This window comes from Somniosus microcephalus, unplaced genomic scaffold (genome assembly GCF_052327205.1).
Source record: "Somniosus microcephalus isolate GS21.2 unplaced genomic scaffold, FLI_Smic_1.0 scaffold481, whole genome shotgun sequence".
NCBI lineage: Eukaryota > Metazoa > Chordata > Chondrichthyes > Squaliformes > Somniosidae > Somniosus > Somniosus microcephalus.
In genome coordinates this window covers 89,486-102,979 of record NW_028225668.1, presented here as the reverse complement: position 1 = coordinate 102,979, position 13,494 = coordinate 89,486, and the positions used below count along the sequence as shown (strand labels likewise).

Genomic DNA, 13,494 nt, shown 5'->3' with positions numbered 1-13,494 from the left:
GCATCAGGGAAGGAACGGGCAGGTGGTTCAAGTCACTTTAATCTGTAATTCGCCATGCAGAGTCTAGCAACATTTTTCATGGAATGTACAAGTGGTGCCATCTGATGGCACCATGATGCTACAGCACCAAACTCAGCAAGAAATACACCCCTCAGTAAAAGTGGGCACCACAATGGCTGGCGGTGCTTAGTTAGTAAGAACATAAGAAACAGGAGCAGGAGTAGGCCATTCGGCCCTTCGAGCCTGCCCTGCCATTCAATGAGATCATGGCTGATCTTTGACCTCAACTCCATTTACCGGCCCTATCGCCATATCCCTTGATGCCCTTACTCGTCAGAAATCTATCGACTTCGGTTTTGAATATACCCAATGACTGAGTAATTTTTCAGCTTTTATATATTAAACATCTCATGCAATTTTGCTTCACGTTATACCAAATGGGAAGGCTCCATTGTTAATCCTTGGTCTGTGCTGCTCTCAGCCAGGCCAGTATTATTGAGCGGGGAATAGGGAAGAGGGGCCCAGGGTTTCCTCTCCAATCAATGGCCCACTAACCCCTGCCAGAAATTGTCCATTGCTCTTCACACTGGCAGAGGCCAGGTCTGGGCCAGACACTCACTCTTTTGGATTACAGTGTGGAGGTCAGCTGCTGCCTACAGAATTATACTCCAGCAAGAGTCTGCATCTTTCTCTAGTTTCTCTCCCATCTTCCCTCATGCCCTCTGAGCTCATCTTGTCCATGAGACCCACCTCCTGCTCCCTCGACCCTATTCCCACTAAACTGCTGACCACCCAACTTCCCTTCCTGGTCCCCATGTTAGCTGACATTGTTAATGGTTCGCTCTCCTGAGGTACTGTCCCCCTCCTCTTCAAATCTGCCGTCATCACCCCTCTCCTCAAAAAAACCCTTGACCTCTCCGTCCTTGCAAACTACTGCCCCATCTCCAACCTCCTTTTCCTCTCCAAAATCCTTGAACGTGTTGTCGCCTCCCAAATCTGTGCCCATCTTTCCCGGAACTTCATGTTTGAATCGCTCCAATCTGGTTTCCGCCCCTGCCACAGTACCGAAACGGCTCTCAGCCACAAATGATATCCTTTGTGACTGTGACAAAGGTAAACTATTCCTCCTCGTCCTTCTCGACCTGTCTGCAGCCTTTGAGACAGTTGACGACACCATCCTCCTCCAACACCTCTCCTCTGTTGTCCAGCTGGGTAGGACTGCACTTGCCTGGTTCCATTCTTATCTATCTAATCGTAGCCAGAGAATCACCAGCAATGGCTTCACTTCGCGCTCCCACATCGTTACCTCTGGTGTCCCCCAAGGATCTATACTTGGCCCCCTCCTATTTCTCATCTACATGCTGCCCCTCGGCAACATCATCGGAAAACAGCGTCAGTTTCCACATGTACGCTGACGACACCCAGCTCGACCTCACCACCACTTCTCTCGAACCCTCCACCGTCTCAGATTTGTCACATTGCTTGGCCGACATCCAGTACTGGATGAGCAGAAATATCTCCAACTAAATATTGGGAAGAACGAAGCCATTGTCTTAGGTCCTGGCCACAAACTTCGTTCCCTAGCCATCGACTCCATCCTTCGCCCTGGCAACTATCTGAGGCTGAACCAGACAACCTTGGTGTTATATTTGACCCGAAATGAGCTTCTGACCGCACATCCGCGCCATCACTAAGACCGCCTACTTCCACCTCCGGAACATCGCCCGACTTCGCCTGTGCCTCAGCTCATCTACTGCTGAAACCCTCATCCAAGCCTATGTTACCTCTAGACATGACTATTCCAACGCACTCCTGGCTGCCCTTCCATCCGCCATAAACTGCAGCTCATCCAAATCTCTGCTGCCCGTGTCCTAACTCGCACCGAGTCCCGTTCACCCATCACCCCTATGCTCGCTGACCTACACTGGCTCCCAGTACGGCAACGCCTCAATTAAAAATTTTGATCCTCGTTTTTAAATCCCTCCATGGCCTCAACCCTCCCCATCACTAACTTTCTTCAGCCCTACAACCCTCCGAGATCTCTGCACTCTTCCAATTCTGGCCTTTTGCGCATCACCAAATTTAATCGCTCCGCCATTGGCGTCCGTGCTTTCAGCTGCCTAGGCCCCAAGCTCTGGAATTCCCTCCCTAAACATCTCTGCCTCTCTCTCTCTCTTTCCTCCTTGAAGACACTCCTTAAAACCTACCTCTGATCAAGCTTTTGGGTCATTTGCTTATGTGGATCAGTGTGAAATTCTATTTGAGAACGCTGCTGTGAAGCACCTTGGGAGGTTTTACAATGTTAAAGGTGCAAAATAAATACAAGTTGTTGTTGTTGTTCAGGCAAGGAGGGAGATAATGAATACATTCTGGAAGTGCGTTGTGGTGATTTGTACCTAATCCACTTCACACATGACGTGAGTAGCTGAACATTTCCAATAAAAAGGGATAAAACATAAAAACATAAGAATTAGGAGCAGGAGTAGGCCATGCGGCCCGCCATTCAATAACAACAATTTGTATTTATATAGCGCCTTTAATGTAGTAAAACGTCCCAAGGCGCTGCACAGGAGTATTAAAAGACAAAAAATTTGACACTGAGCCATACAAGGAGAAATTAGGGCAGGTGACCAAAAGCTTGGTCAGAGGTAGGTTTTAAGGAGCGTCTTAAAGGAGGAAAGAGAGGCGGAGAGATTTAGGCAGGGAATTCCAGAGCCTAGGGCCTCGGCAATAGAAGACACGGCCACCAATGGTTGAGCGATTATAATCGGGGATGTTCAAGATCATGGCTGATCTTTGACCTCAACTCCACTTTCCTGCCTGATCCCCATTTCCCCTAGAGTCCAAAAATCTATCGATCTCAGCCTTGAATATACTCAATGATTCAGCATCCACAACCCTTTGGGATAGAGAATTCCAAAGATTCACAATCCTCTGAGTGAAGAAATTCCTCCTCATCTCAGTCATAAATAGCCGACCCCTTATCCTGAGACTATGCCCCCTAGTTCTAGACACTCCAACCAGGGGAAACAACCTCTCAGCAACTACCCTGTCAATCCCCCTCAGAATCTTGTATGTTTCAATGAGATCACCTCTCATTCTTCTAAACTCCAGAGAGTACAGGCCCATTCTACACAATCTCTCCTCATAGGACAACCCTCTCCTCCCAGGAATCAATCTAGTGAACTTTTGTTGCACCGCCTCTAAGGCCAAGGATAAGGAGACCAAAACTGAGCACAGTACTCCAGGTGTGGTCTCACCAAGACCCTGTACAATTGTAGCAAGACTTCCTTACTCTTATACTCCAACCCCCTTGCAATAAAGGCCACCATGCCATTTGCCTTCCTATTGCTTGCTGTACCTGCATGCTAACTCTCTGTGTTTCCTGTACGAGGACACCTAAATCTCTCAACGCCAACATTTAATGGTTTCTCACCATTTAAAAAATATTCTGTTTTCCGATTCTTCCTACCAAAGTGAATAACCTCACATTTCCCCACATTGTACTCCATCTGCCACCTTATTGCCCAAATTACGTTTGAAATGTCAGGTCTATTATTAGGGGAAGTGATGTTATGTTTGGATATCCAGGATTTACCTACTCTCCCCATGTGAAACTGCACAATGAAAATTAGACAGGCTCCAGGCTTATGGTCTCTATAGCCACTCATTAAATTACCCAAGCAACTCCTTTAATCATCTTAAACACCTCAATTAGATCACCCCTTTATCTTCTATATTCAAGGGCCTACAAGCCAAGTCTTGTTTGCGATGGTCATCATATGACGCTTGTGGTGTGAGTGTTACCCGCCACCTGTCAGCCCAAGTTTGGATTTTGTCCAGGGGAAGCTGTAGGCTGGCATGGCTGCTTCATCAGAGGAGTTATGAATAGAGCTGCATACTGTGGAATAGTCAACGAACAGCTCCACTCCCAATCTTCAAACTCACCAAATACATTCACACATGAACTGCCACTTGAGTGAGGAGAAGAATGCCTGATCCCCACTGACTAGAGCTTTTGATGTCAAGGGCAGTCACTATCACTTCACCTCTGAAATTCAGCTCTTCTGTCCATGTTTGGATCAAGGCTGTAATAAGGTCTGGAGCCACGTGATCCTGGTGGAACCCAAACTGAGCATCGGTGAGCAGGTTATTATTGAGTAAGTTGTTGATTGCACTGTCGATGACCCCTTCCATCACTTTGCTGATGATTGAAAGTAGACTGATGGGTGGTAATTGGTCAGATTGGATTTGTCCTACTTTTTAATCGACATAACATACCTGGGCAATTTACCACTTTTCTCTGTATGCTCTCTTGCACTCATTGAGCCAGAGTTGGTCATCTAGCTTGATGGTGATGGAGGAATACGCAGGACCAGGAGGTTAGAGATTGTGCTGGAATATAATTCTGCTGCTGCTGATGGACCACAGCGCCTCATGGATGCCCAGTTCTGAGCTGCTAGATCTGTTCTGAATCTATCCCATTTAGCACAGTGGTAGTGCCACACAACACAATGGAGGGTGTCCTCAGTGTGAAGACGGGATTTCGTCTCCACAAGGACTGTGCAGTGGTCACTGCTACCAATGCGGTCATGGACAGATGCATCTGCGACAGGTAGATTGGTGAGGACGAGGTCAAGTAAGTTATTCCCTCATGTTGGTTCTCTCAGCACCTGTCGCAGGACCAGACTGGCAGCTATGTCCTTCAGGACTCGGCCAGTAGTTCTGCTGCCAGTTCACTCTTGGTGATGGACATTGAAATCCCCCACCCAGAGTACATTCTGTGCCCTTGCTCCCCTCAGTGCTTCCTCCAAGTGGTATTCAACATGGAGGAGTACTGATTCATCAGCTGAGGGGGGGCAGTAGGTGATAATTAGCAGGAAGTTTCCTTGCCTATGTTTGACTGAAGCTGTGAGACTTCATAGCTTCTGGGGTCAATGTTCCCGTTAAGCTGTGTGGCCATCTGGAGTTCCCACACAGGCCAATCACCGGCTTTTTAATTGAATGGGCTGCACAGTCTGTTAAAGAGACAGCGCACCCGAAAAAAAGGTTAGGGGGAAGATTGGTCAGGGGTCAATGTTGAGGACTCCCAGCCAACTGTACCACTGTGCCCCCATCTCTGGTGGTGGGGGGAGAAAAGGAAGAGAGAGCGAGAGCGAGAGGAAAAAGAAAAAGAGAAAAAAAGAATAAAGACTTGCATTTCTACAGCATTTTTCATAACCTCAGGTGATCCCAAAAATGCTTTACAGCCAATGAAGTACTTTTGAAGTGTAGTCACTGCTGTAATGTAGAAACACCCAGGGATGGTGATGGAGGAGTCTGGTACATTGGCTAAGAGTCACTGATGCTCACAGAATCATATCTATAAGGTTGTTGCTCACCCCCAACAGCCCCTCCCCTTCGCCCAGCACCTTCCCGTGCAAGCGCAGGAGATGCAACACCTGTCCTTTCACCTCCCCCCTTCCCACTGTCCAGGGCCCCAAACACCCCTTCCAGGTGAAACAGCGATTTACTTGTACTTCTTGCAATTTAGTATACTGTATTCGCTGCTCACGATGTGGTCGCCTCTACATTGGGGAGACCAAACGCAGACTGGGTGATTACTTTGCGGAACACCTCCTTTCAGTCCGTAAGGGTGACCCCGAGCTTCCGGTCACCTGTCACTTTAATTCCCCGCTCCACTCCCACTCTGACGTCTCCGTCCTCGGCCTCTTACACTGTTCCAATGAAGCTCAACGTAAGCTCGAGGAACAGCGCCTCATCTTTCGATTGGGCACTTTACAGCCTTCTGGACTCAGTGAATTCAACAATTTCAGACTATAGCCCCCCCATTTTTTTCAGGTGGCAGCTGTTGATTATTCAGCCATCCCTATTTGCAACATTTTCTCTCTCCTGCCTTCAATCCTAGCACAGACCATCCCTTTAGTTCCATCCTCCCCACGCCCCCCCCCCCATTCCCTTCCCTGGCTCTGCACCTGCTTAAAACCTGTTACATCTCCAACTTTTACCAGTTCTGACAAAGGATCACAGAAACTTTAACTCTGTTTCTCTCTCCACGGATGCTGCCTGACCTGCTGAGTGTTTCCAGCATTTTCTGTTGTTATTTCAGATTTCCAGCATCTGCAGTATTTTGCTATTGTATTAGTCTGTGGGATTGCTCTCCCAACAAAGTTGGTGTGGGGCTGGCGTCACATACAGGGTAAGGACAGAAGGTTCCCTTCCCTAAAAGACATTAGTGAAACCCCTGTCCGCCACCCCGTGGGACTGAGAAAGCAAGTTAGTCTCCCAAAAAGAAATTCCTTTAAACTTTCCTCCTACACCATAATCATCTTCATCTGTTGCCCCCTCCCCACCATTGCTGTGGCGGATCTGCAGAAAGGAAGGGCATAAACGGAGAATGAGTTAGCACCACCCTTTGAGATGAAGGAGATGACAAGAAAGCTTCTGGCTGACTGGTGGTTTACAGGGATCTGTGGGTCCTCCACCTACTCCTTCAGTAAAAGACATTCTTCAAAAAGTGCCAGAAATCTCACGAGCCTTCGATTACAGCTGCCCAACTCAGTGAATTCGGTCTTGCACAAGATTCACGAGTTACTTGCTTTCTGCTGCCATTTCTTTTTTTTCCCCCCACAGCAGTACCCGTAGTTTCCATCCTTTTCCAGTGCATTATACCCATGTTAAACACAAAATTAACCCTATATATATTTTTCCTATTCTGTTCTTTCCCCCCTTCAGGACACTAACTCTTGCTGGGTGTGGCTCTGTGGGAGCAAAGATACTCCACTGCAGGGGACACAACTTTTCCACAGTTAATGCAGTAACATTTGCAAACTGATTGACGGTCACGAGATCGATGGGTACGGAAAATGCAAGCAACTTGGGAGAGCCCTTATGATGCCTGGGGGGAAAAATTCAGTTAGTTTGCGCCTTAAGAGGGCGCTAATGGGGTGCAAAGCAACTAGCACCCGGACGCAGCGATGTTTGCGCCGCTCACGAAATTAACTAGACATTTTGCGGCGGCGCTAAACACTACCGCCACGATCTCCTGCGTCGTCAGATAGTGACGTCAGTCAAGTGTGCAACGCCCTGGTAGTGCCCCAGACCGGATATTGAGTAGCGCCCCCTGCCATACCGCCTGCCGCTAGCAACGACAGATTGAGGGGAGCGTTTTGCAGTCAGGAAGGGACTGGGGGAGCGCTATTTAAAGGCGACCACTTCCTGCCTTTTTTTGTTGGTGACCACGCATTGAGAGAAAGAGAGAGAGAGAGACAGACTTCTGGAGAGGTTCAACACTGTGTGAAGGAGTTTTGGGTACTGAGCAGCACTTTGCAGGTTCATTTTGATTTGCCCTTCCTTGTATCGATTTAGAAGAGACTATGGGGGCTGCACTCTGAGCTCTTTCCCTGGGTCTCTCCATTGTTCTTTCCAGCAGATTTGATGTACAGGTCTCTCCAGGCCGACATTCAAGGCTGCAATGAGCAGGATGTGGATGGAGAGCAAGATCAACCCTCCCCTTTAAGAACTGGCCGGCGCCATTGTGTCCGTGTTCCATTGCTGACTGACATGCTCTGCTCGGCCTTTGCGCCTTGAGAGAGGTGTGTAGCGCCTGATTTAGTGCTCCAATCAACTCCAGGGGCGATGAAAAGCCAAGTTTGCAGTTGGAGGCGATAATTAGCGCCAGGCGCTAAACTTTGCGCACGGCCAATAATCGCGCCCCAAACGGGGCGATACTGAATTTCCCCCCCTGGTGTTTTCTTGCAGCCTACATAATGGTTCCAAGTCACTTCTACAGGACAAGTTCAGGGTTTCGGGGCTCCAAGTATATAGTAGTAATTCAACAGTTTTCAGGTTACTTCCAGTACAATTCACCCACCATTTTTTTTTGTTCCCTCCACCACCACCCTTGGGATCATGAGCCTTTGCGCCAATTACTTACATTTTTTTTTAAAACCAAAACACCATTGCTGGCATTAATCAGTTTCCTGATGGGAATTTCCTTGTCCAATGTACTTTGAAGAGGAAGACTGCCAAAGCAACAACACACAGGTTGGGCTGCCCAATAGATGCTGAGCCCACCTGTCAGGACCCTCATACCTGCAGACAGAGCTAACCAGACCTTGAAAAGGTGGCGGCAATAGGCCCAATGCACAAATACATATTTAAGGCCGGACGAACAGCTAACACAAGATGGTTTTCTGGAAACGTTGCACACCATACTTTGTGACAGTGTTTGAAATAAGCCTCTCAGAGCAAAATCCAATAACCCACACCTACAAACAGCCTTCAACAATACTTGCAGGCATTGCCACAACTACCTAGCAACAACCTAGGTCAGCCGGGAGCTATCACAGACACTATCGCACGTTATATCACCGTATCACAGACACGATCACACGCTGTATCACGGATACTATTGCACATTATATCACCATACCACAGTTTATATCACCGTATCACGGACACTATCGCACGTTATATCACCGTATCAAAGACACTATCGCACGTTATATCACCGTATCACAGGTTATATCACCGTATCACGGACCTATCACACGTTATATCACCGTATCACAGGATGCAGTTACCTGTTTTGTTTGGTTAACTCTTTCTCCAAATTCACTATTTGCTTAAGTCTGTAGAGGAACCATTTGTCTATAGCAGTCAGGTCATAAATCTCATCCACCGAGATCCCACTGTGTAATGCCTGCAGCAGAAGGAAAATCAGGCAGCAGTAGTGAATAACCTGGCGAGTCAAAAGCCAGATATCCCACTGGCAGATACATCAAGAACAAATCACACAAAGGATCTCATAACTAAAGGAAATAAAATCACTAGCCTCCCAAAATACAACTGGATGAAGGTTATGGCTTTTGAGCTGGAACATTTGAGATTACGTCCTCTTTTATTTTAACTCACACATGATCCAACTGGCCTCAAGAGCCCTGGCCTAGAAAAGGAGCCCGGCACCTGGAGCCTAATGCAAACCGTTCCTGCGGGTGTCAGGCAAGGACAGGAGGAGTCTCAGCTTTCACTCTCCGCATCCCCCTCAAATAACCTGGCCGGACTCGATGCCTCAGCTAGCACTTGGGACCAGACTCGGTAGGCCTGTCCAAACCCATGAAACCGTACTGCAGCACCAGCCAGTGCTTTTGAAGCAAGAAAGACAAAGAGAAAAGGGAGTGTAATTGAAGAGGATATGGCAAGAGAAACAACCACTGCGTTAATCGAAAGGGCTGAATGTACAAATCAGAAATTGTGCCCGCAGCACCAAATAAGGAGTCATGGGTTTACTCCCTGACTGGTACACACTGGCCTACTTGCACTCTTGCCTAAGGAATGGTGCTTTGGAACCTTCAAGACACAACACCAATAACAGATGGCTAGGAGGAACAAATAACTTAAGAATTAGGAGCAGGAGTAGGCCATACGGCCCCTTGAGCCTGCTCCGCCATTCAATAAGATCAAGGCTGATCTTCTACCTCATCGCCACTTTCCCGCCCAATCTCTCGATTCCCCTAGAGTCCAAAAATCTGTCGATCTCTGTCTTGAATATACTCAACGATTGAGCATCCACAGCCCTCTGGGGTAGAGATTTCTAAAGATTCACCACCCTCTGAGTGAAGAAATTTCTCCTCATCTCAGTCTTAAATGGCCAACCTCTTATTCTGAGACTGTGACCCCTGGTTCTGGGCTCCCCAGCCAGAGGAAACATCCTCTCAGCAAACGAGCCATGAGACTGGCTGCATGTTCAGACTAACTTCACTTATCCTTGATGCCTGTTTTAGTCACTTTGTTGTTGTTTACCGCTAACCCAGACATAAAATGAGCATTTATTTTCCCAACAGACATATATACAGAATATAAAACTTCATAAGAACATAAGAAATAGGTGCAGGAGTAGGCCATTTGGCCCCTCGGGCCTGCTCCGCCATTCAGTAAGATCATGGCTGATCTGATCTTGGTCTCAACTCCATTTTCCTGCCTGTTCCTCATAACCCTGGACTCCCCTGTAGCTCAAATATCTGTCTATCTCCGCCTTAAATATATTCAATGACTCAGCCTCCACAGCTCTCTGAGGTAGAGAATTCCAAAGATTCATGACCCTCAGAGAAGAAATTCATCCGCATCGCCATTCAGCCTAGTTATTTGGGTTATCAGCATCAACAAACTCCTCCCCAATTACCATAATTAACATGGATTAGTCCTGGACGTGATTAATAGCAGAATCGGACCAGTGCAGTGAAGTGTGAACTCGTTGGTGTCTCAGCCGGATCGGTGAATCGGTGTTCACTCGGGGAGCAGGGGACCGGCCTCTCCCCGGTGTGAACTCGCTGGTGTCTCAGCAGGTCAACGGACCAGTGAATCGCTGTTCACTCAGGGAGCAGGGACCGGCCTCTCCCCGGCGTGAACTCGCTGGTGTCTCAGCAGGTCAACGGACCAGTGAATCGCTGTTCACTCAGGGAGCAGGGACCGGCCTCTCCCCGGCGTGAAGCCACTGTTGTCTCACCAGGTTCGATGAGGTCCCAAATTTATTCTGTAGCCAGTAATTGAAGAACATCTTAAATTTATAGTTTCTTCAACTAAATATTCTAATCTGGTTGTACACCCAGGAGCTGTGCTGGCTACTTCTAACCTTCTCTTATCTACATATGGGCTAATTTCATCCACATATGGGCTAATTTCATCCACATATGGGCTAATTTCATCCTTAAAGACAAAAATTTTCCCCACCACCAATGTTTAACTAACTGGCCTGCGATTCTCTGGGTTAGCTTTGTCTCCCTTTTTTTAAATTGCTCCTACATCGATCACGCGCCAGTCCTCCAGCTCACACCCACACTCAGTAGAACCTCTGGGGCCTCTGCAATTCCCTCCCTCATGATCCTCGGACAGATCCAATCTCACCCTGGTGTTTGGTCTTCCTTTAGCCAAACTAACTTATCTTCCTTTTAGTAAATCAGAATATCGTTTATCAAATCTCTCAATCACTTCAGGATCCACCTCCTCTTCGATATCCTGCTCTTACATAGTATCTATAGCAGAGAAACAGGCCATTCGGCCCAACAGGTCCATGCCGGTGTTTATTCACCAGACGATCTTCAGTGAAGATCAATGCGAATTGCTGAAATAACTCCGCCATTTACTGATCATCATCTATAAATGGACAGCCCTCCTCTTGCGGTGTCCCACCTCACTCAGCAATTCTCTTTTACTGATACACCTGTAAAATACTATACTCTTCCTTTTGATGATTTTCCTCGTACAGCTTTCCAACCTCTTAACCTACCTCTAATTTCCTCACATTCTCCTTTACTTTTTTCAATATTATTCTTATACTCCTCATAGGCGCTCTTCAACTCTAATTTGTTTCTAACCTCTAGCATCCAGAAACTACTATTGGTATCCTGCTTTTTTCAATGGAACCACTGTTGCCAGCATTCTCGCAAAGAAGAGAACAACTGTCAGTGTGCCGAGGAACCTTGATGTGTGGATCCAGAGTGGTGATTCCACCCAAACTCCAGGATAAAGTACTAAAGGAGCTTCACGAGGGGCATCTGGGTGGGGTGAAAATGAAGAACCTAGCTAGAGCGTTTGTATGGTGGCCAGGTATCGATGGAGACATCGAAGACATGACCAAGAGCTGCCTAGGATGCCAGAAGGTCCAAAATGCTCCGCCACAGGCCCCTCTACATCCATGGGAGTGGCCCTCATTTCCCTGGCAAAGGGTACACATCGACTTTGCTGGTCCATTTATGGACTCAATGTTCTTAATCGCAGTTGATGCACACTCCAAGTGGCCGGAGGTAATAAAGATGTCCTCCACCACCACGGAAAAAACCATCACAGTATCAAGGACCATATTTGCCAGGAATGGGCTGCTGGAACAGATATGTTCTGATAATGGACCGCAATTTGTGTCCGAAGAATTCAGAAAGTTCTTAAAGAACAATGGGGTAAAGCACTACACGTCCGCCCCATACCATCCCGCCACCAATGGATTGGCTGAAAGGTTTGTCCAGACCTTCAAGAAGGCCATAAAGGCCATGGGTAATGAAGACATAAAACTTCAGCACAAGGTGGATAAGTTCTTATTTGCATATAGGAATGCAACACACATGGTTACCAACCAAACTCCCGCCATGATGTTCTACAATAGAAATCTAAGATGCCGGCTGGATTTGGTCAAGCCCAACATCCGAAGGGACGTGGAGGACCGGCAGTTTCATGGTATGAATGAAAGGCCAACTAGGGCCTTCCAGATAGGCCAACCGGTTTTGGCCCGGGACTACCGTACCGAGAAATGGCGGCCTGGAACTATCTGCACACGACTAGGACCACTGATGTATACCGTGGACATCAGAGAAAGCATAATAAGGCGCCATGCTGACCAAATCATCAAATCATCCGAAAAGGGACAACCTACACCACCACTCTATACATCTAACGATGAAGTAGAGATACCCATATCTACCTCCGATCCGGTGAGACTGGAACCCGACACTGGCATTCAAGCCGAATCAGCCTTGCCAGAAGAACCTACTACACCACCAGAAACTACTACACCCCCGAGGCGTTATCCGGACCGAGTCAGGAAGCCTCCTGAGAGACTAACTTATAATTAATTAATACAGCAATGTATATTATTTTGCATATAACATGTAATTAATAATTACTTAAAATATGATGTACTATTTAGCTAGAAGGGGAGGAATTGTGGTGTATGTGCCTTTAAGAGCAATTGTGGTGTATGTGCCTTTAAGAGCCCCAGGTGTGCGTAATGCCGGTAATTGCCACTTGGGCTATATAAGCCTGTGTATTGTGTATATCCTTTAGAACCACCCCCCAGACTTGCTTAGTAAATACCGATGAACCAACTCCTGTCTTCAGTGTCTTTATCTACACACGGACACTACATATACTTATTCTGTGCCTCTGCAATCTCTTTTTCCAACAAAAAAATTAACCATCCCACTTGCTCTACTGTCCTGTGTTCTAATTTCTCCTCCCACCTCGCCAAGCTCAATCCACTCATCTGCCCTAACCCACCCTGATTTTCTAGTTTTTGGACTGACTTTTTTCCTTTCTCGTTGAATCTTAAACCCCATCATATTGTGGTCACTGCTCCCAAGGTCCTCATCCACATTTTGCTCATTTGCTTGATCTATTTCATTACACATAACCAGATCTAGTAACACCTCCACCCTTTGTAGGCCAACCAAAAAACTGCTCGAGAAAGGAGTCCTAGACACATTTTAGGAATTCCACCATCTTCATTCTAGTTACTCCTTCGCTGCCCCAATCAAGAAGTGGATAATTAAAATCTCTCAGAATAATGATTTTGTTATTCCTACTCACCTCTGACTGCAGATTTCCTTTTCCATTTTCTTCTCACACTAGAGGTCTGCAATACACCCTTACTAATGTAACAAGCCCTTTTATTATCTTCCGAGTTCCAACCATATTGACTGTCTCCTTTTCCATTAACCCTCTGCA

The 13,494-nt window shown here is 47.0% G+C and overlaps 1 protein-coding gene across 1 annotated transcript in view; it reads right to left on the bottom strand.

The window, feature by feature from the left end:
- The window catches only part of LOC147081737 (carbamoyl-phosphate synthase [ammonia], mitochondrial-like), a 195,295-nt gene that overhangs the window by 95,709 nt on the left and 86,092 nt on the right, over nucleotides 1-13,494 (bottom strand). Inside the window, exon 21 of the mRNA XM_085980733.1 lies at nucleotides 8,586-8,704. Coding sequence (XP_085836859.1) covers nucleotides 8,586-8,704 — 119 coding nt within the window. The remainder of the gene's footprint in view (nucleotides 1-8,585; nucleotides 8,705-13,494) is intronic.